Source organism: Mobula hypostoma, chromosome 7, assembly GCF_963921235.1.
Source record: "Mobula hypostoma chromosome 7, sMobHyp1.1, whole genome shotgun sequence".
Taxonomy (NCBI): domain Eukaryota; kingdom Metazoa; phylum Chordata; class Chondrichthyes; order Myliobatiformes; family Myliobatidae; genus Mobula; species Mobula hypostoma.
This window is the reverse complement of record NC_086103.1, coordinates 145,041,282-145,063,693: the sequence shown is the minus strand read 5'-3', so window position 1 is coordinate 145,063,693 and position 22,412 is coordinate 145,041,282. Positions and strand designations below refer to the sequence as shown.

The 22,412-nt window shown below is 41.7% G+C and overlaps 1 protein-coding gene across 2 annotated transcripts in view; it reads right to left on the bottom strand.

Moving 5' to 3' along the window:
* The window catches only part of LOC134349618 (anoctamin-7-like), a 66,750-nt gene extending 52,158 nt beyond the window's left edge, over window positions 1–14,592 (bottom strand). Inside the window, exons 1-5 of one of the 2 annotated variants that reach the window (XM_063054207.1) lie at window positions 13,595–14,592; window positions 7,917–8,099; window positions 5,957–6,011; window positions 5,783–5,842; window positions 895–1,044 (exon numbers count right to left, since the gene is read on the bottom strand). In XM_063054207.1, coding sequence (XP_062910277.1) covers window positions 895–1,044; window positions 5,783–5,842; window positions 5,957–6,011; window positions 7,917–8,099; window positions 13,595–13,888 — 742 coding nt within the window. In that variant the 5' untranslated portion in view covers window positions 13,889–14,592. The remainder of the gene's footprint in view (window positions 1–894; window positions 1,045–5,782; window positions 5,843–5,956; window positions 6,012–7,916; window positions 8,100–13,594) is intronic. The other variant, XM_063054206.1, reaches the window with a different exon arrangement.
* Window positions 14,593–22,412: the final 7,820 nt, after the last annotated feature.

The following is a 22,412-nucleotide window of genomic DNA, read 5'->3' as shown; positions in this document are numbered from 1 at the left end:
GTCCAGGATTCATGATTGTTCTGCAGTTTAAAAAAGTGTCGAACACCTTATGGATTTTCTCTTCGTGTTTCCTCTCAGACATCCAGAGGTCAACCAATCTATTGGATATAGCCCACTGGAACAGTGTTGCCCTGCGTGTTTCCAGGGGCCAATGTGGGGTGAAAAAAACATTTTAAAATCAAGATACACGGCTTCATTAAAAATGTTTCAACCTCGAATGCAGACTGCATCCACCCCTCACACTTACCTCATAACCTCTGACCCATGCCCACCAGTTCAAATCAAAAGTGGACAAGGCTCAACTTCATAAAATGAGTAAAAAATGGCATTTTGTGATCGGTTACAGAATATACTTTAACTACAAGTGGGTGAGGGAGAAGCAGAAAAACATTGCTGCATTCCAGCAGACTTCAAATATCTTGAACTTGACAAGTTCAAGGTCAAGCCACACACCCTATGCATAGTCTATGTGCAGGAAATGCATATACTCACAGGTAATTCATGGATTACTGTGCTTAATGAGTTGATAACAATATTAGAAAATGAATAAATTTTGTACATCTCAGTTTTGGAATTGCTGAGTCTCAAATTTAAAGGCTAAAGTAACAAATCCCATTGATAATGCATAGAAGTAGCATTTACTAAAACATTCTACTGTGCGTCACAAGGACAATGCCAAACAAAAATATGACAAATACTAATTTGTTCAGCTTCCGTAAAAGATCCCAAGTTATTATCAGCCTTTACAGGGTTTAAGTGATTAAAAAGGGACCAAATAGGAAAGCCAGAAGTCATGATCTTGTCTTTACTATTAAAGTCAATATCTGAAATATTATGTGCAGCCAAAATTTATTTGTTGTCGGTCACACTGGGCATATAACTTCTTCTACCTACCAGCACTTCCTTGTATTGAGGGTGCACTGACATTCTTTTGAAAGTCATTTTCCGGTCCTTCATGCAGTGTGAATGCAGATGTAAACGCTTTCTTCATTAACAAATATGGTAGACTGCAAATCAATTTTGTTTCTCCATCAGTCATAAGATCTATTTATCAAAAAAGAACAAGTTGCATAAACAAGTTTTTCAGTGAATGTTCCTCTTAGTGTTGAAAATTGAGTACAGAATTATATGATAGATGACAGCCTTGACTGAAGTGCTCAGTCCTCTAAATCTGGAAGTTTGGATTACATCACTTCACAGTCAGGTTCACAAATTCTAGACAGAAATTCTGAAGGGTGTGCTTACTTTTGGATCAGATCTAAACTGCCTCATCTGTTCTCTCAGACGGAATCAGAACATACCATTTGAAGGCAATAAATTGCCACCATCCATTCCTCAAACATAGACCTATCACTGAGCTATTTGCAGGACACCAACCCTTAACTAACTTTCATAACTGAAGATTTCAAAAATATTGGCCTAGATTTTGCTGACACAAGTCCACTTCTGCTGCCTCTATCAGCTCGCCCCAAACTTATCTGGTCCTGATGCAAGAGTGAGGAGTGTGGGCAAATACCTTTCTTGCTCAAAATATTCCACACCCTAATGGTTAGGGCTTTAAATAGATGAAAGAGAAGCACTGCTCCAGAACTTCCTCTTGAGCTTTGAAAACTGATAAAGCCCCATACCAGCTATGCCAATTAAAAAAAAAGATGAGTTATATGATTTAAAGAATTAATATCTTTTAATATTAGTTTTGATTTATTTAAAACATTTTATTATTTTGAAACATTATCATTGAAAGCCAATGAAAAAAGAACTTGAACACATCCACAATCCTCAAATGAAATCAATAGGCAGGCAGATTCCACCAATATCCAAACACTGGCACAAAAGCCAGGGAATTTCAAGATTAGGTTGGCTGATGATCAGATAAACACACAATATGTATACTTGCCCGTGCATGCTTGCTTGATCCCAGGCTTGCTGCTACTCATTAAGGAAATTCCAGATTGCCTCAAGGATATCGTGCAAGAAGCTGCACAACTACAAGTTTTTTAGTGGATCTACAAACCAAACTACTTGAGTAAGGTCATTGAGTTACGTAGTATATAATAGTTAATCGGACGGTTAATCTTTTCATTTCCATACACAAAAACACAATTTTAAAAATCTTTTTGTCAGATTTTATTATTTGGTCTAATGTATAGTTCTTTAGATTTCGGATTAAATGGAGTCTATCTCAAAGGAACAGTTTCCTGAACAAAAACAGAAAACGATGGAAATGACTCAGCAAGTCAGGCAGCATCTGTGGAAGGAGGAACAGACAATGTCTGGGTCTGTTTTCAGAACTTTTTTGTGGGGGAACAGGAGTAAAAAGTTACAGAAGGTAGTGTCTGATGGGACAAATTGAAATGGCTTAATGGGGAGAGTTATCAACACTTTATAAAGACAGATTCTGCAGGGAAATCCAGAATACTGCAGGAATTCAGCAAGTCGGGCAACATCTATGGAATTAGGTAAACAGTCAATGGTTCAGGCCAAGACCTTTCATCAAGGCATTAGCAAATTAGACCAGAATTGTTAATAGTCGGAATTGCAGTCGGCCAGACTTAAGCAGGTAGAGGAAGAGAGAAAAAAAAATGGTAAATACAGGAGGTCAGACAGCATCTGTGGAAAGAGAAACAACCAATGTTTTAGATGAGCGATCCTTCATTTGACTTAACCATATAACAATTATAGCATGGAAACAGGCCATCTTGGCTCTTCTAGTCCGTGCCGAATGCTTACTCTCACCTAGTCCCACTGACCTGCACTCAGCCCATAACCCTCCATTCCTTTCCTGTCCATATAGCTGTCCAATTTAACTTTAAATGACAACATCGAACCTACTTCAACCACTTCTGCTGGAAACTCGTTCCACACAGCTACCACTCTCTGAGTAAAGAAGTTCCCCCTCATGTAACCCCTAAACTTTTGCCCTTTAACTCTCAACTCATGTCCTCTTGTTTGAGTCTCCTCCACTCTCAAAGGAAATAGCCTATCCACGTCAACTCTATCCATCCCCCTCATAATTTTAAATACAGTACCTCTATCAAGTCCCCCCTCAACCTTCTATGCTCCAAAGAATAAAGACCCAACTTGTTCAACCTTTCCCTGTAACTTAGGAGATGAAACCCAGGTAGCATTCTAGTAAATCTTCTCTGTACTCTCTCAATTTTGTTGACATCTTTCCTATAATTCGGTGACCAGAACTGTACACAATACTCCAAATTTGGCCTTACCAATGCCTTGTACAATTTCAACATTACATCCCAACTCCTATACTCAATGCTCTGATTTATAAAGACCAGCATACCAAAAGCTTTCTTCACCACCCTATCCACATGAGATTCCACCTTCAGGGAACTATGCACCATTATTCCTAGATTTCTCTGTTCTACTGCGTTCTTCAATGCCCTACCATTTACCATGTATGTCCTATTTTGATTAGTCCTACCAAAATGTAGCACCTCACATTTATCAGCATTAAACTCCATCTGCCATCTTTCAGCCCACTCTTCTAACTGGCCTAAATCTCTCTTCAAGCTTTGAAAACGTATTTCATATCCATAACTCCACCTATCTTAGTATTATCTGCATACTTACTAATCCAATTTACCACCCCATCATCCAGATCATTAATATATATGACAAACAACACTGGACCCAGTACAGATCCCTGAGGCACACCACTAGTCACCGGCCTCCAATCTGACAAACAGTTATCCACCACTACTCTCTGGTGTCTCCCATCCAGCCACTGCTGAATCCATTTTACTACTTCAATATTAATACCAAACAATTGAACCTTCCTAACTAACCTTCCATGTGTTTCTTGTCAAAGGCCTTACTGAAGTCCACATAGAATTGTTATATGGTTATATGGCTATAACATCCGCCGCTTTACCCTTGTCAACTTTCCTAGTAACCTCTTCAAAAAATTCAATAAAATTTGTCAAACATGACTTTCCACGCACAAATCCATGTTGACTGTTCCTAATCAGACCCTGTCTATCCAGATAATTATATATACAGTACCATCTCTAAGAATACTTTCCATCAATTTACCCACCACTGACATCAAACTCACAGGCTGATAATTGCTAGGTATACTCTTAGAACTCTTTTTAAACAATGGAACAACATGAGCAATACACCAATCCTCTGGCACCATCCCCATTTCTAATGACATCTGAAATATTTCTGTCAGAGCCCCTGCTATTTCCACACTAACTTCCCTCAAGGTCCTAGGGAATATCCTGTCAGGACCTAGAGACTTATCCACTTTTATATTCCTTAAAAGCTCCAGTACTTCCTCTTCTTTAATCATCATAGTTTCCATAACTACCCTACTTGTTTCCCTTACCTTACACAATTCAATATCCTTCTCCTTAGTGAATACCGAAGAGAAGAAATTGTTCCAAACCTCCCCCACCTCTTTTGGCTCCGCACATAGCCATCCACTCTGATTCTCTAAGAAAGACTTGAAAAAGAGGGGAAAAAAATAGCTGGAGTTTTGCCAAAACGTGACTGAAACAACAGAATATCTCTGATAGAGTGAACAAGTAGCAGATGCTAAAATTGTGTAACTTGAGGTTGTACATTCTGGGACAGAGAGTCATGTAGCACAGAAATGGGCTCTTTGACCCAACTTGTCCATGCAGAATACAATGCCTAATTTGAACTCGTCCCATTTACCATACACTCCAGGGATCTGCCATTAACTGTACCAATCCTGCACTAATTTAACTTCAGAAAATGCAATGCTTCACAGTTAAATTCCAGTTGTTATTCCCAAGCCCACTTTCCAAGCTGATCTAGATACTGCGACAGTCCTAGACATTTCTTTTCACTGCCAATGTTGATGTCATCTGTAAACTTACTATGCCACCTACATTTTCATCCATATACATGACAAATGGTGAACCCAGCACTGCCCCTGTGACACACTATGTGTCGCAGGCCTCCAATCATAAAGATAACCCTCCATTCCCAACCCCTGACTCCTTCCACCAAGCCAAGTTGTATCCATCGCTAGCTCACCCTTGATCCCTTGTGATCTAATCTTCAGTACGTGTCTGGCAGGCCAGACTATACACAGTGGACAGTGGAAATGATTCTGATGTAAACGAGGGCAGAGAGTATGTTAGAGAATTTGACGTTACGTCAGAAAGGCAGTAATATGCCAGACAGAACCATCACAGGCAAAGCACACCCTCCTCCCGCCACCATTGAGCACATCTACAAGGAGCATTGCCTCAAGGAAGCAGCATCCATCATGAAGGACCCTTAACACCCAGGTCATGTTCTCTTATCGCTACTACCATCAGGCAGGAGGTACAGAAGCCTTAGATCCCATACCACGAGGTTCAGGGACAGTTATCATGCTTCAACTCTCAGACTCAGAATCAGCTTTATTATCACCGGCATGTGTCATAAAACTTGTTAACCTAAACCAGCACGGATAACGTCACTCACCTTAACTCTGAAATGATTCCACAACCTAAGGAATCACTTTCAAGGACGCTACAACTCATGTTCTCAGTATTATATATATAATTTTTTAAATTTTGCTTGATTACCACACTAGATGGGGAAATTGATCATTTTCAGATTTCTTTTTGTAGTCCAAAGGGTCACAGACTGAAAATATCGGCCGTTACTCTTTCCACAGTTGCTGCCTAATTTGCTGAGTTTTTCCAGGAATTTTTATTTTTGCTTCAGGTTTCCAGCATTTGCAGTTTTATTCAAATTCTTAAAGACCATTTTCTACCTTCCACTTACTCCTTGAAATTCATACCTTTCCTGATGTTCCTTTTCTGGACAAAAGGCTGCATTTCTACATCTTCATTATGTTTTGCTGAGACAAACAATAAGACATAATTAAAAGGATGGTAACTGAATGCAAAAAGATTAATTAATTGCATATATGATTATCCCAGTGAGGCCACCTGTGATGCTTCCCAAAAGTTACCTTTAACTTTGTGGGTTTCTCGGGGCATTCGGATCCCATTTAGAATATAATTGACCTACAAAACAAACACAATGTGATACGACAAAAAAATTGTACATTTTATGATACTTATACTGTAATCTATGGAATACCTCCTGAGTCATAATAGAGTACATATTTTCAGTGAAACCTTGATCAAATTTGTGACAAAATAAAGGAAATAACTTACATATATAGGAGTTCAAGGTACTCACAGATTCACTTATCACTTAAGTATATAACAGAATATCCCAAAGGCACAAGAAGCGTGAATCTTTCATTTGAATGAAACATTGGGAAGAGTCATCAGGAAGAAGGTACAAGAGCTTCAGGACTCACACCACCAAGTTCAGGAACAATTATTACCCGTCAACCATCAGGCTGTTGAACCAAAGGGGATAACTTCACTTGCTCTATCACTGAAATGTTCCCACAACCTATGGACTCACTGTCAAGGACTCCATCTCATATTCTCACTATGTATTGCTATTTATTTATTTATTATTCATTATTCATTCATTTCTTTTGGTACCTGCACAGATTATTGTCTTTTGCATACTGGTTAAACGCCCAAGTTGGTGTGGCCTTTCATCGACTCTGTTATGGTTATTATTCTATTATGGACTTACTGAGAATGCCCGCAAGAAAATGAAACTCAGGGCTGTATACAGTAACATATGTACTTTGATAATAAAGTTACTTTAATCTTTGAATAGAATAATGTTAATTGCTCATAAAACATGTCTACTCCGTGTATGGTCTCATCAATATCTGGTGCATTTGTAACAATTTTTATACGCAATTTCCCGTCCTAAATACTTACACAGCAAATACTTACAAGTTTTTTCCCTTTTACGCACAAGGATATTCTGACCATTTGTAATGTGGCATTCTGTGCTCATCATCCATTAAATATATTTCTTGCTACTGTAGTAGACAGCCTCACTTTTCCCAACGTCATAATCCAAATGCCATCTTTTAATCCACTCATTTAACCTTCCTGTATCATTTTGCAGACTCCATGCTCTCCTCACTAGTTCCTCCATTTATCTTTGTACCATTATCATTCATTACAATAAGCTTGTCACTTCATTTAAAGTAGTATCACATGTTATATATGGTTGAGGTTGAGGCCTCCACACTGATCCCTGTTGAAACTATTAGCTGGAAACTGCAAACTGAAAATAAAATGACCCATTTATACCAACTCTTCTGGTGGTTAGTCAGATAAAAGTACACTATATTACACAGGGTCCTTTTGGCTCAAACTGCTTAGGATCTTGATCCAAACACTTAAGATAATGATGGCAAATTAACATCAGGGCATTTGCAAATCGATACTTTTTTCTTCATGCTAGTAACCAGTCCATTTGGTAGCAAGGTCAGGATCAAAAATTCATTATCAATTACCTGGCATTTAAGCATAGAAACATAGAAAAAATACAGCACAGTAAGGCCCACAATGCTGTGCTGAACATGTCCTTACCTTACAAATTACCTAAGGTTACACATAGCCCTCTACTTTTCTAAGTTCCATGTACCTGTCCAGGAGTCTCTTAAAAGACCCTATTGTATCCGCCCCCACCACCATCACCAGCAGCCCATTCCTTGCACTCACCACTCTCTGTGTAAAAAACCTACACCTGACATCTCCTCTTTACCTACTTCCAAGCACCTTAAAACTGTGCCCCCTCATGATAGCTACTTCAGCCCTGGGAAAAAGCCACTGACTAGCCACACAATTAAAAAAAAAGATATTCAGGGTTTGAGCTTATTGTACTACAATGAAGCAAATTATGCTATTCTGCAAGTTACCCATGCTATCAAAAACGTATGCATGAAATACCTCAATTCTGATAAATATAGGAAATATGCTTTTATTTCACTAGTAGATACAACTCAAATTACAAACATGATTACCAAAACAAGAAGTGCAATTTACAATTAGAGATCTCACAGCTGGTCGAAAAAATGTGGTCTTGTCACCAATTCCTTTGAATAGATGTTGCTTGTCATGTTTATAAGGCGCACTATAATAGTCAGCTTCATCATCTGTCTCCAAATACTTCACTATCGTTTTTAGGGTAGTTGTTGATCTCTCTGTATCTTCGTTCAATGTTGTATACTGAAAGAGTCAATAAGCCAAATTTCAAAACAATAATAACTTTAAAAGTAAGTATTTGTAATTAACATAGAAACATAGAAAACCTACAGCACAATACAGGCCCTTCGGCCCAAAATGCTGTGCCGAACATGTCCTTACTTTAGAAATTACCTAGGGTTACCCATAGCTCTCTATTTTTCTGAGTGCTATGTGCCTGTCCAGCAGTCTCGTAAAAGATCCTATCATATCCACCTCTACCACCGCCGCCGGCAGCCCATTCCACACACTCACCACTCTCTGCGTAAAAAACTTACCCGACATCTCCTCTGTACTACTTCCAAGCACTTTAAAACTGTGGCCTCGCATGCTAGCCATTCCAGCCCTGGGAAAAAGCCTCTGACTATCCACATGATCAATGCCTCTCATCATCTTATACACCTCTATCAGGTCATCTCTCATCCTCTGTCGCTCCAAGGAGAAAAGGCTGAATTCACTCAATCTATTCTGATAAGGCATGCTCCCCAATCCAGGCAACATCCTTGTAAATCTCCTCTGCACCCTTTCTATGGTTTCCACATTCTTTCTGTAGTGAGGTGACCAAATCTGAGCACGGTACAATAAGTGGGGTCTGACTAGGGTCCTATATAGCTGCAACATTACCCCTTGGCTCCTAAACTTAATCCCACGGTTGATGAAGGCCGAAGCACTGTATGCCTTCTTAAACACAGAGTCAACCTACGTAGCAACTTTGAGTGCCCTATGGACTTGGACCTCAAGATCCCTCTGATCCTCCACACCGCCAGGAGTCTTACCATTAATACTATATACTGCCATATTATTTGACCTACCAAGATGAACCACACTTATCTGGGTTGAACTCCATCTGCCACTTCTCAGCCCATTTCTGCATCCTATCGATGTCCCGCTGTAACCTTTGACAGCCCCCCACACGATCCACAACACACCCTACCTTTGTGTCATCAGCAAATTTACTAACTCATCCCTCCACTTCCTCATTCAAGTCATTTATAAAAATCATGAAGACAAGGGGTCCCAGAACAGATCCCTGAGGCACACCGCTGGTCACCGACCTCCATGCAGAATATGACCTGTCTACAACCATTCTTTGCCTTCTGTGGGCAAGCCAATTCTGAATCCACAAAGCAATGTCTGCTTGGATCCCATACCTCCTTACTTTCTCAATAAGCCTTGCATGGGGTACCTTATCAAATGCCTTGCTGAAATCCATATGCACTACATCTACTGCTCTATCTTCATCAATGTGTTTAGTCACATCCTCAAAAAATTCGATCAGGCTCATAAGGCACAACCTGCCTTTGACAAAGCCATGCTGACTATTCCTAATCATATAATGCCTCTCCAAATGTTCATAAATCCTGCCTCTCAGGATCTTTTCCATCAATTTACCAACCACTGGGCCATAATTTCCTGGGCGATCTCTACTCCCTTCCTTGAATAAGAGAACAACATCCACAACCCTCCAATCCTTCAGAACCTCTCCTGTCCCCATTGATGATGCAAAGATCATCGCCAGAGGCTCAGCAATCTCCTCCCTTGTCTCCCACAGTAGCCTGGGATACATCTCGTCTGGTCCCGGACACTTATCCAAAAACTCCAACACATCTTTTTTCTTAATACCTATATGCTGAAGCTTTTCAGTCCACTGTAAGTCATCCCTACAATCACCAAGATCCTTTTCCATAGTTAATACTGAAGCAAAGTACTCATTAAGTACCTTTGCCATCTCCTCCGGTTACATACACACTTTTCCACTGCCACACTTGATTGGTCCTATTCTCTCATGTCTTATCCTCTTGCTCTTCACATACTTGTAGAATGCCTTGTGGTTTTCCTTAACCCTGTCCGCCAAGGCCTTCTCATGGCCCCTTCTGGCTCTTCTAATTTTATTCTTAAGCTCCTTCCTGCTAGCCTTATAATCTTCTAGATCTCTATCATTACCTAGTTTTTTTGAACCTTGCATAAGCTTTTCTTTCCTTCTTGACTAGATTTACAACAGCCTTTGTACACCACAGTTCCTGCACCCTACTATTCTTTCCGTCCCATTGGAATGTACGCAAATATTCCCAGAACATTTGCCACATTTCTGCTGTACAATTCCCTGAGAACATCTGTTCCAATTTATGCTTCCAATTTCCTGCCTGATAGCTTCATATTTTCCCTTACTCCAATTAAACGCTTTCCTAACTTGTCTGTTCCTATCCCTCTCCAATGCTATGGTAAAGGACATAGAATTGTGATCACTATCTCCAAAATGCTCTCCTATTGAGAGATCTGACACCTGACCAGGTTCATTTCTCAATACCAGATCAAGTACAGCCTCTCTTCTTGTAGGCTTGTCTACATATTGTGTCAAGAAACTTCCTGAACACACCTAACAAACTCCATCCCATCTAAACCCCTTGCTCTTGGGAGATGCCAATCAATATTGGGAAATTGAAATCTCCCACCGCGACAACCCTGTTATTATTATACTGTTCCAGAATCTGTCTCCCTATCTGCTCTTCGATGTCCCTGTTACTATTGGGTAGTCTACAAAAAACACCCAGTAGAGTTATTGACCCCTTTCTGTTTCTATCTTCCACCCACAGAGACTCAGTAGACAACCCCTCCATGACTTCCTCCTTTTCTGCAGCCCTGACACCATCTCTGATCAGCAGTGCCATGCCCCCACCTCTTTTGCCTCCCTCCCTGTCCTTTCTGAAACATCTAAAGCCTGGAACTCTTCAAATTAGAATGAGAAATTTCTCTCTTGTAATTGTTATAGATGAAACAGTTGCAGGGATCATCGTGACCTGTCACAAGAAGATGGGAAGAGGTGGATTTGGTAATGACACCAGTGAGTCATATTATTTTCCACAGATTTTTGAGTTCCAATGTTGTCTAACCTTAATCCTTACTTTTGCCCATATTTAATCAGATTATTTTATTTATCACATGTTCATTGAAACACGCAGTGAAATATGTCATTTGCATTAAAAGCCAATACAACTTAAGGATGTGCTGAAAGCAGTTCGTAAATGCCTTAGACAGTTGTGGAGGTCAATTCATTGGGTGGATTTAAAATGGAGATTGTTAGATTCTTGATTAGTAAGGACATCAAAGCTTACAAAGACAAGACAAGAAAATGGGGTGAAGAGGGATAATAATTCAGCTTTGTCGGGATAGCAGAGCAGAGTCAACGGGCCAAATGGCTTATCTCTGCCCCTATTCCTTATGGTCCAATGGGTGTGCTGGGCCCCATTTGTGCTCAATTTGCATTAATGATGTGGATGAAGGACGAAGCACAATATATTCAGCTTTGCTGATTACACAAATCTATAATGCGGTGTGGGCTGTGAATAACATACAGAGGGGCTTTGGGGAGATAATAGATAAGGTACATGAATGGGCAAGGGGCGACTGAAAAGACATAATGTGAACAAATGTGATGTTATCCCACTTTGTTGGAAAAGCAGAAAGGTGAGAGAATGAGAGGTGTTGTTCTGAGGGAATTTGGGTATCCTTGCACTCAAATTAGTTCTTAACATGCAGATTCAATAGGCAATTAGAACAAGTTTGAGTAGAAGAGCAGAAAAGCCTTTCCTCAATAATGCAAGGCCTTGGTAAATCCAAGTCTGGTCTTCCTACTCATGGAAGGATTTACTTTTGATAGAGGGACCATAACAAAGGGACCACATTGATTCCTGGGATGAGAGGTTTGTTGCATCATGAGAGATCAAACAATTTCTAAGGGATTTCTATTCCTCAGAAATTATCACACCCAAACTTAAGTCTGTTGCAGCTGAAAAGGTTGCTGGTAAAAAGCCTGAAGTTCAATAATGTGCAAAAGTAATAAAAAGCACAAACTAGGAACATGCCAACAATACCACTTTAAACAATTTCTAAATGCTTTGCTAACAATTTCTAAATTGCATTACCACTGCAATTTGCCTAATGCTGTACAGGTCTGTACAGTGGGTACAATCTCAATGGCACTCCATTCTACTTTGAAGCACCTAGGCAATAGCAAAACATACACCAGGCGGCTAACAGCTTGCCCTTCTATACTATTATCCCCTCAGTATTACTCGCAAACCTTCTAAGCTTAGGCCTCTGAAACTTCCTCTGCAACTGTGCCCTCGACTTCTTCACAAACAAGAAAGAATTTGCAGATGCTGGATATCCAAGCAGCACCCACAAAATGCTGGAGGAATTCAGCAGGCCAGGCAGCATCTGTGGAAAAGAGTAAGCAGTCGACGTTTCAGGTCAAGACCCTTCATCAAAACCCTTTCTCTGAAGAAGGGTCTCGGCCTGAAAATCCACTATTTACTCTTTTCTATAGATACTGCCTGACCTGCTGAGTTCCTCCAGCATTTTGTGCATGTTCCTTCAGGAGACCGCAGTAAGTATGGATCAATGATAACATTTTGCCTGACAGTCAACAGAGGGGCATGCTTAGCTCATGATCTCACTGCACTCACAACTGGGTGGCCAAGCACTGCTCAAACACCATCTATAACTTCACATATGACACCACTATCGTTGGTAAAATCTCAAATGGCGAAGAGGGGGTGTACAGGATAGATCAGCTCACCCTCACATTCAGAGTTGGCAAGGGCAAGTAAATGATTGTAGACTTTAGGAAGGGAAGTCCGGAGAACAGATACCAGTCCTCACTCAGGGTCGGAGGTGGAGCAGGAGAGCAGCTTTAAGTTTCAGGGTGTCAGCATCTCAGAAGATCTGTCCTGGGCCCAACACATTGCTGCAATCAGGCAAAGGCACATCAGTGGCTCTACTTAATTAGGATTTTGAAAAGATTTGCTGTATCACCAAAGATCTCCGCAAAGTTCTATAGGTGTATGGTGAACAGCATTCTGACAGGTTGCATCACAGCCTGATATATAGTCTCCAATGTATAGGATTGAAAGAGGCTGGGACAGGGTTGGGAGGGAAACTCAGCCGTCTCCTTCAAAAGGCAATGTAGCAACCATCTCTAAGGAGCCTAACCTTGAGAAAGGACATGCCTCCTAGTTACTGCCGAAGGGAGGGGCTACAGGAGCATGAAGACCCACACTCAATGATTCAGAAACAGCTTCTTCCCCTCCGTCGTCAGATTTCCGAACAGTCCACGAACACCAGCTCATTATCTTTTGCACTATTTAGTTTGTAATTTACAGTAATTTTATGTCTTTGCTCTCTACTGCTATCACAAAACCACAAATTCACGGCAGGTAAGACAATGATAATAAAACCGGATTCTGATCCTGAAGTGTAAAGTAGGAATATCGTCTATGCAAGGTTATATTTTAATTAACTGTTAATTGAACATGGTTATAAACACAAGAGACTCTCATGCTGTAAGTACATTGTATCACACAAAATGCTGAAGGAATTTAGCAGGTCGACCATTTCATTTCATTTCAGAGAATCTGCCTGACCTGCTGTTTTTTCTCTTTCCAATATTTTGTGTGTTAAACATGGTTATGACTCTTTACCTCTATATCCAAGGGCATTTTTAATCTCATTTTTTCAGCTCCTTGGCTCAGTACATTAAACGGGGCGAAGATTTTAATAATCTGTTTTGCGTGTCTCCGTTCTTCCCGCCTGTTTTTGTCTTCTTCCACCTCTGTGTTCTCCCGGTTCCGCTCGGTCACGTCGGGGACCAGGCGGAGCCCAGTCTTTTTAACTTCGCACAAAAACTCCATTCGCTCCCTGGCGAGTAAGTGATCATCGTTGTCCTCGTAAACCAGCACGTAGTCAATCACCGGGAGCTCCTCCGTTCCACCCATCGCCGTTCACGCAAGCCTTCAACTCTGCACAGCTCTGCAATTGTCAGCAACGTAAACACAGGCGAGCCCGTTCGGCCGGAACCTGAACCTGTTCTAGGCTGCTTGCTTCCTCATTGGCTCTGTTTATTGACAGGGTACTGCTACCGTCTCGTTGAGTCCATGGGACTCTGACCTGTAAATGGCGTAGTTGTAGGGCTAAGACGAAATGGGAGGGGTTGAAGGCCTTCTCAGCGGCTAACAGCTGGGATTCTAACCTTGGGTCTTCTAAAAGTCACTCCTTAATGTCAATGGTAGATTCTGGCTGTGGTGTCTATTTTATCCATAACCATAATCAGGGAGATTGACTGGTAGCAGTCCAGCGCCACAGTGACGGGCTGAACCTCCCGTAGTGTCGGATCGGCTGGATATTTTTAACGAAGTGTGCAGTTCCTTAAAAATTCCTGGGGCGACAGTCGGTAGAACTGAATAATTTCTAAGTACTGCGCTCCTTTTCCCTTGCAAATGTGTAGAAACGGAGAGCTCAAACAGCTAAACGAACGGCCACCGCCTGGCGTGGACGAGCAAATGTACAACATCCCTTTGGGTGCAGCGCAGGACGGAAGAATAAAGGGCGAGGCAGCCCAGTATTGTCTTCAATATAAACAGGAAAACAGAGATTCTGCAGGTGCTAGAAATGCAGAGAAACAAACACAAAATGTAGAAAGAACTCAACAGGTCAAGGGACGTCTATGGAGAGGAATAAGCAGTTGTCGTTTCGGGCAGAGACTATTCATCAGGACATGATTCAACAGGTGATGCAACATTCGTAGATAGATACCAACTGATGGGGGGGAGGGGAATGTAGTTGTGGGCACGTGATTTGGGAATGATTAGACATCCATCACCCTAGCTGCCTTGGATAAAATCGGAATAAATATCTTACGTGGTGTGCGTATACCATTCTCTCACAACATAGGAGTTCATTCATCACGTTTGGTCCATGCTGGTTCTTGGAGCAATCTCATCAGTCCCATTCCTGGTAACCCATTCTCTCTCACGTGCCAATTAATTTCCACCTAGTTACACGATAGGTAGTTTATAGTAGCCAGTTAACCTACCAATCTGACTGACAACAAGGTCAAGGAACTGGAAGTGGAACTGGATCTGGTGCTGAATGTACTCAGAACTATCTGGGAGATTGAAAATTCCCCAGAAGAGACTTTTACTGAGGCGGTCACATTCAGAGCCCAGGCTTTGGATAACAGATGGGTGACCACCAGCAGAAGGGGGGAGGGGGGAAGGGAGGAAGGGGAGGGGGTGTAAGCAGTTAGTACAGGGTTTCCCTGTGGCCATTCACCTCTGCCATAACTATACCCCCTTTGGATACTGCTTGGGGGAATGACCCCTCAGGGTACAACAGCAGCGGCGAAGCCAGAGGCACTGTGGCTGGCTCTGAGGCTCAGCAGGGAAGGGTAAAATCAAGTAGTGATAGGAGACTCAGTAGTTAGGGGGACAGACAGGAGATTCTGTGGCTACAAAAGAAGCTCCAGATTGGTATGTTGCTTCTTAGATGTCAGAATCAAGGATGTTTCAGAGTGGCTGCTGAAGATTCTTAAGAGGAAGGGTGAGCAGCCAGAGGTCGTGGTGCTCATCGGCACAAATGACGTAGGCTGGGGGGGGGGGGAGATCCTGCACAGTGTGTACAGAAAGTTGGGGAAGAGACTGAAGAGTAGGACCGCCAAAGTAGTAATCTCTTGATTACTCCCGGAACCTTAGGCTGGTCAAAAAGACAGACAGATAGGTAAAGGGGATGGAGTGGCTTTGTTGGTAAAAAAAATAAAATCAGATCCTTAGAGGTGATATGGGATCGGCAGATGTAGAATTCTTGTGGGTACAGTTAAAAAACTGTAAGGGTAAAAAGACCCTGATGAGAATAACTGCCTCTGGGCAGTAGTCATGATGAGGGATACAAATTGCTATAGGAGATAGAAAAGACATGTAAAAGGGGCACTGTTACGTTAGTCATGGTGGATTTCAACATGCAGGTAGATTGGAAATATCAAGTTGGTGCAGGATACCAAGAGAAGGAATCTGCAGAACGCCTAAGTGATGGCCTTTTAGAGCAGCTTGTGGTTGAGTCCACGAGAGGAAAGTCAATTCTGGATTGGATGTTGTTTGATGAAACATATTTGATTTGTGAGTTTAAGGTAAAGGAGTCCTTAGGAGACAATGACCATAATATAATAGAATTCACCTTGCAGTTTGAGAAGATAAAGTCAGATATATCAGATTTACAGTGGAGTAAAGGGAATTACAGAGGCATGAGAGAGGAGCTAGCTGAAGTTGATTGGAAGGGGACGCTAGCAGGGATGATGGTAGAACACCAATGTCTGGAGTTTCTGGAGGCAATTGGGAAGGCATGGGATAGATGCAATCCAAAGGTGAAGTAGTATTCTAATGGGAGAATGAGGCAAGGGAAGTCAAAGATGGGATCACAAAAATAAGTGATAAGGTAGAGGATTGGGAAGTTTTTAAAAAGCAACAGAGGGCAACTAAAAAGCCACACAGAGAGAAAAGATAAAATATAAAGGTAAGCTAACCAATAATATAAAAGGCGATAGATACCAAAGGTTTTTTCAGACGTACTTTATAAAGGATAAAAAGGAGGCGAGAATGGATATTGCACCACTGCAAAAAGATGTTGGAGAGGTAGTACTGGGGGACCAAGAAATGGCAGATGAACTTAAGAAGTATTTTGCATCAACTTTCACTGTGGAAGGCACTAACAGTATGCTAGAAATTCAAGAGTATCAGAGGGCAGAAGTGATTGTAATTGTTATTACTAAGGAGAAAGTGTTTGGCAAGGTGTAAAGTCTTAAGGTAGATAAGCCAGATGGACTACACTCCAAGGTTTTGAAGGAGGTGGCTGAAGACATTGTGGGGGCATTAATGATTTTTCAAAAATCACTAGGTTCTGGAATAGTTCCAGAGGACTAGAAAATTGCATGTGGCACTCCACTCTTTACGAAGGGAGGGAGGCAGAAGAAAGGAAATTATAGGCCCGTTAGTCTGACTTCAGTGGTTGGAAAAATGTTGGAGTCCATTATTAAGGATGTGCTTTCGTAGTACTTGGATGCACATAATAAAATAGACCGAAGTCAGTACGGTTTCCTTAAGGGGAAATCTTGCCTGGCAGATCAGTTGGATTTTTTGAGGAAGTAATAGACAGGATAGGCAACGGAGAGTCAGCGGATGTTGCTTACTTGGATTTTCAGAAGGCTTTTGACAAGGTGCCACACGTGAGGCTGCTTAGCCAGATAAGATGATATTACAGGAAAGATACTAACATGGATGGCAGATTTGCTGACTGGCAGGAAGCAAAGACTGGGAATAAAGGGGGCATTTTCTGGTTGGCTACCAGTGACTAGTAATGTTCCACGTGGATTGGAATTGGGGCCGCTTATTTCACATGTAAATGATTTAGATTATGGAATTGATGGCTTTGTGACCATGTTTGCAGATGATACAATGATAAGTGGAGGGGCAGATAATGTTGAAGAGACAGGGTGACTGCAGAAGGATTTAGACAGGTTGGAAGAATGGGCAAAGAAGTAGCAAATGGGATATGTGTAGTGTAGGGAAGTCTATAGTCATGCACTTTGGTAGAAGGAACAAAGGCTTAGACTATTCTCTAAGTGGGGAGAAAATTCAAAAATCAGAGATATTTGTATAGTCTTAGGAGTCCTTGTATAGGATTACCTAAAGGTTAATTTGCATGTTGAGTCAGTGGTAAGGAAGGATATCCAGTTAGAACTGTGATAAGGAGGAATTTCATTAGCCAGACGGTGGTGAATCTGTGGAATTCATTGCCACAGATGGCTGTGGAGGCCAGATCATTGAGTATATTTAAAGCAGAGGATGATAGGTTCTTGATTAGTCAGGTCATCAATGGTTATGGGGAGAAGGCAGGAGAATAGTGTTGAGATGGATAATAAATCAGCCATGATGGAATGGTGGAACAGACTCGAAGAGCCAGGAAGTCGAATTCTGCTCCTATTTCTTATGATCAAGCAACATATTTTTGTAATATGGGAGAAAACCACAGCAGCTCAGGGAAATCTCTTGTAAACTTCACACATCCAACTCTGGAGGTCAGAGCAAAATTTGGGTTCGGAACCCAAATCTGTGAGGCAGGACCACTACCTGCTGCCATGCCTTCCCCAGTAGAAAGATCACCAGGCATGCTCAGTGATGTCCAAATATTCAGATGGTGTTGATCTTCACACCAACACTGGCCATAATTTGGGAGGTGAGCCTGCCCTATCTTCAGTTAAAGGAGATCAAACTTTCCTGGGCCACTGGTGAAGATCTCAAGGGGTCAAAGATCTTACACATTTGCAAAACTGCTGAAATTGGCAGATGAGCATCCAATGGGTCTTCTGTCCTGTGGTGATCAATGGAGCAGTTGCAACATGCAATATCTCATCTACCTCACCAATAACTCAATCAGTAGAAGAAACCATGCAAAAGACCTGCATTAGCCCTGCTGTTCTACATTGGCTATGGATGGAGGTAAAACAGGGTGGGTAGGTGGCCATGGAGGTCAAGGAGGATCCTGTGACTTCAGGTCACAATGATCAACAACACGAGATGATTAGGCTGTTACGAGGAAGAGGCATCAGAGTTGGATGGACCAGATTCATGATTAAGTCACAAGGGTGTATTTGGTTCACAATCTATAAATGTGGCTGGGAAGGGTGAACATTCAGTTGGGTCAGCATCATGAGAGTGGGTTGGCCAAGGAGGTGAGAAGAAGCCTTATCAACATCAGGTGGAGTGAAGAGGTGGTGTGTTAGTGCTGGCCTGCACAAGATGGGAATGGACACCAAAATAAATATAAACCCAGACATCTTCTTTTGTCACCACTTGCTTAGGGCAAAGGCTAACTTGCTTCCACTGTATTTCTGTGGGTTCTAAAGGCTTGGACTTTATTCTTCAAAGTGCATGAGACTGAGAGGTGATCTTATTATACAGCCATCTTAACTGAAAGGATAATTTTGGTTCATAGCAACTCCATACATTAATATACGAGGCAGTGCATCTTAACAACTGGGAGACTTTTAAAAAAATGTAACATAACTTCATTTGGGCCTAGCTTTTTCACAATGTTCAGTAAAGGACTGAAAGGACACAGCTAAAAGGCATTAAATAGGGTGAGAATTTAGAACATTAACAGCATTGTGGAAAAATGAAATATTGAGATAGTTGCTGTGCATATTTATTGAAAATAAAGTAATTGCAACAGATATACACAATTCTGAATTTCTGCCTAATTAGCATGTTTATTATTTAAAAACACTTTTGTACTGACATCAAACGTGCTGGTCATCTTGTTGTTAACTATATTAAAATGAAGCTTTGATAATATATATCCAAATTTCTGGATGAAAATATCTCATAGCAGGAGTTTCATGGAAAGGTGTTTCACCAAAAGGATATGGGGGAGGGATGGGCTGTGATGGAGAGATCCTTATACTGAAAATCGATGAGGAGTGAAATCTTGTTCATTGCAGATTGGGGAGTGCTGGGATTGAGTGTTGGTAGATGGTGGGGGAGATTGACTTCAGCATCATGTTATATCAAAGTACCATTTCAATAGACTTGGAGATGAACCGCTGTGTCTAGCATGGAATCTAAATGGGGAAGGCAGTGCCAAGTTGGGATGTCTTGAGGTAGCTTTGCCAAATCAGAGATTGCAGGCATCACAAACACGAGAAAAACTACAGATGCTGGAGATCCAAAGCAACACACACACACACACACACACACACACACACAAAGTGCTGGAGGAACTCAGCAGGCCAGGCAGCCTCTACGGAAAAGAGTAAATAGTCAACATTTCGGGCTGCGACTCTTCTTCAGAACTGGAAAGGGAGAGGAGAAGTCAGTAAAAAAGTGGGGGGAGGGGAGGAAGAAGTACCAGGTGGTAAGTGATAGGTGAAAATGGGAGAGGGGCAGGTGGTGAAGTAAAGAGCTGGGAAATTGATTGGTGAAAGAGAAAAAGGGCTGGAGGAGGGGGAATCTGATAGAAGAGGATAGAAAACCATGGAAGAAGGGGAGGGGGAGGAGCACCAGAGGGAGGTAATGGACAGGTAAGGAGATTAGGGGAGAGAGGGAAGCAGATATGGTGAAGTAGGGGGCAATTACTGGAATTTCAAGAAATTGATGTTCATGCCATCAGGTTGGAGGCTACCCAGACAGAATATAAGGTGTTGCTCCTCCAGCCTGACTGTGACCTCATTGTGGCAGTGTAGAAGGCCATGGACTGACATGTTGGAATGGGAATGGGAAGTGGAATTAAAATAGTTGACCATTGGGAGATCTCACTTTTTCTGGCAGACGAAGCGTAGATGCTCAGCAAAGCGATCTTCCAATCTATGTTGGGTCTCACCGATATACAGGAAGCCACATCAGAAGCACCTGATACAGTAGATGACCCTAACAGACTCACAGGTGAAGGGTGGCCTCAGCTGGAAGGACTGTTTGGGGCCCTGAATTGTAGTGAGGGAGGAGATACAGGGGTTGTTGTGGCACTTGTTCTGCTTGCTAAGTATGTACCAAGAGGGAGATCAGTGAGGAAGGACAATTGGACAAGGGAGTTGCATAGGGTGTGATCCCTGCAGAAAGTGGGGGGGTGGGGGAGGGAAAGATGTGCTTGGTGGTGGGATCCTGTTGGAGATGGCAAAAGTTATGGGAAATTATGTGCTGGACGCGGATTCCAATGGGGTGGTAGCTGAGGACAAGAGGAACCCTGTCTCAAGTGTGGCATCAGGAAGATGGCGTGAGGGCAGACGTGTGCGAAATGGAAGAGTTGCAGATGAGGGCAGCGTTGATGGTGGAGGAGGGGAAGCCCCATTCTTTGAAGAAGGAGGACTTTGAGCCTCCATGGTAGACTAGTGCCTGTGTAAAATGTCCATCCATTGACTTCGCACGCCTTTTGTATATTTGCTGGATATGGTCTATCTTCTTTGTAAATGAAGCAATTACTACGTGCAATTGTACCACACATAAATTCATTGACAAATAAGTTAAGTAAATATAGACATGAATGACAAATAGCACATAAAAAAGTGTCGGTAAATTCTATACCTTTAAGATTCAGACCAGCACAGGGGTTCCAAATAGACCCTACTATACTCAGACTATCGCTGTTGAAAGAATGAACGGATAACAAAAAGACATTTGTTTAGCATGACTAAATTCAACTACCTTAATATGCAGGCAAACTCATTAAGAGCACTGCACTGAAGCGGATCTTTATGAAGCTTGTTCATGTACTGAGTTGGGGCTAAAGTCTCATGTGGAGAATTGTTGAAACTTGTTTATCTAATGCAGGGTTTTTGGAAAAAATCTTATACTTATGTGGAGATTTTATAAAAAACCATTTTATTTATAGCAGTATCCAATACTGCATCACTTATTTGAATTTGAATTTATTTGAATTTGACATCCGTCCCACAATGTGGGGGATTAAAAATCTTTGTCTTATGACTCCATCGCAATGTACAGACATTTGAATTTATGTCTAATTGCTTGTAGAAAGAAGCTGTCCCATAGCCTGTTGATCCTGGCTTTAATGCTGTGGTACCGTTTGCCAGATGGATGCAGCTGAAACATTTTTTTAATTAGTTAGTAATATTAAATGTTTTCTTTATCAAGTTCCGATTGGCAACAACATGTTCTCCAGAGTCACTGTCAGCATAGGTTGGTGCCATAACAACAACCTCTCACTCCATGTTCAGCAAGGCCAAGGAGCCAATTATTGTTTACCAGATGAGGAAACCAGAGGTCTATAAGCCAATCCTTATTGTGGGATCAGCAACTTTAAATTCCTTGGTGTTATCATTTCAGAGTATCTGTCTGGGTGCCACACAAAGTGCCATTACAAAGAAAGCATGGCAACACCTCTACTTTCTTAGAAGTTTGCGTAGATTCAGCATGTCATTTAATACCTTTTTTTAGATTATGAAGACACGCAGTCCTCTTTTATTGTCATTTAGTAATGCATGCATTAAGAAATGATACAATTTGTTCCTCCAGAATGATATCCCAGAAACACAAGACAAACTAAGACTGAAAAAACTGACAAAAACCACATAATTATAACGTATAGTTACAACAGTGTAACAATACCGTAATTTGATAAAGAGCAGACCATGAACACGTTAAAAAGTTCAAAGTCTCTCGAAAGTCCCATCATCTCACGCAGTCGGTTGAAGGAAGAAAACTCTTCCTGCCATGAGCTTCCAGCGCTGTAAACTTGCCGATGCAGCATCCTGGAAGCACCCAACCACAGTCCAATTCCGAGTCCGTCCAAAAACTTCGAGCCTCCGACCAGCTCTCCGGCACCGAGCACCATCTCTGCCAAGCGCTTCGACCCCAGCCCCGGCAACAGGTAATAGGCAAAGCCGAGGATTTGGGGCCTTCCCCTCCGGAGATTCTTGATCGCACAATAGCAGCGGCAGCAAAGCAGGCATTTCAGAAG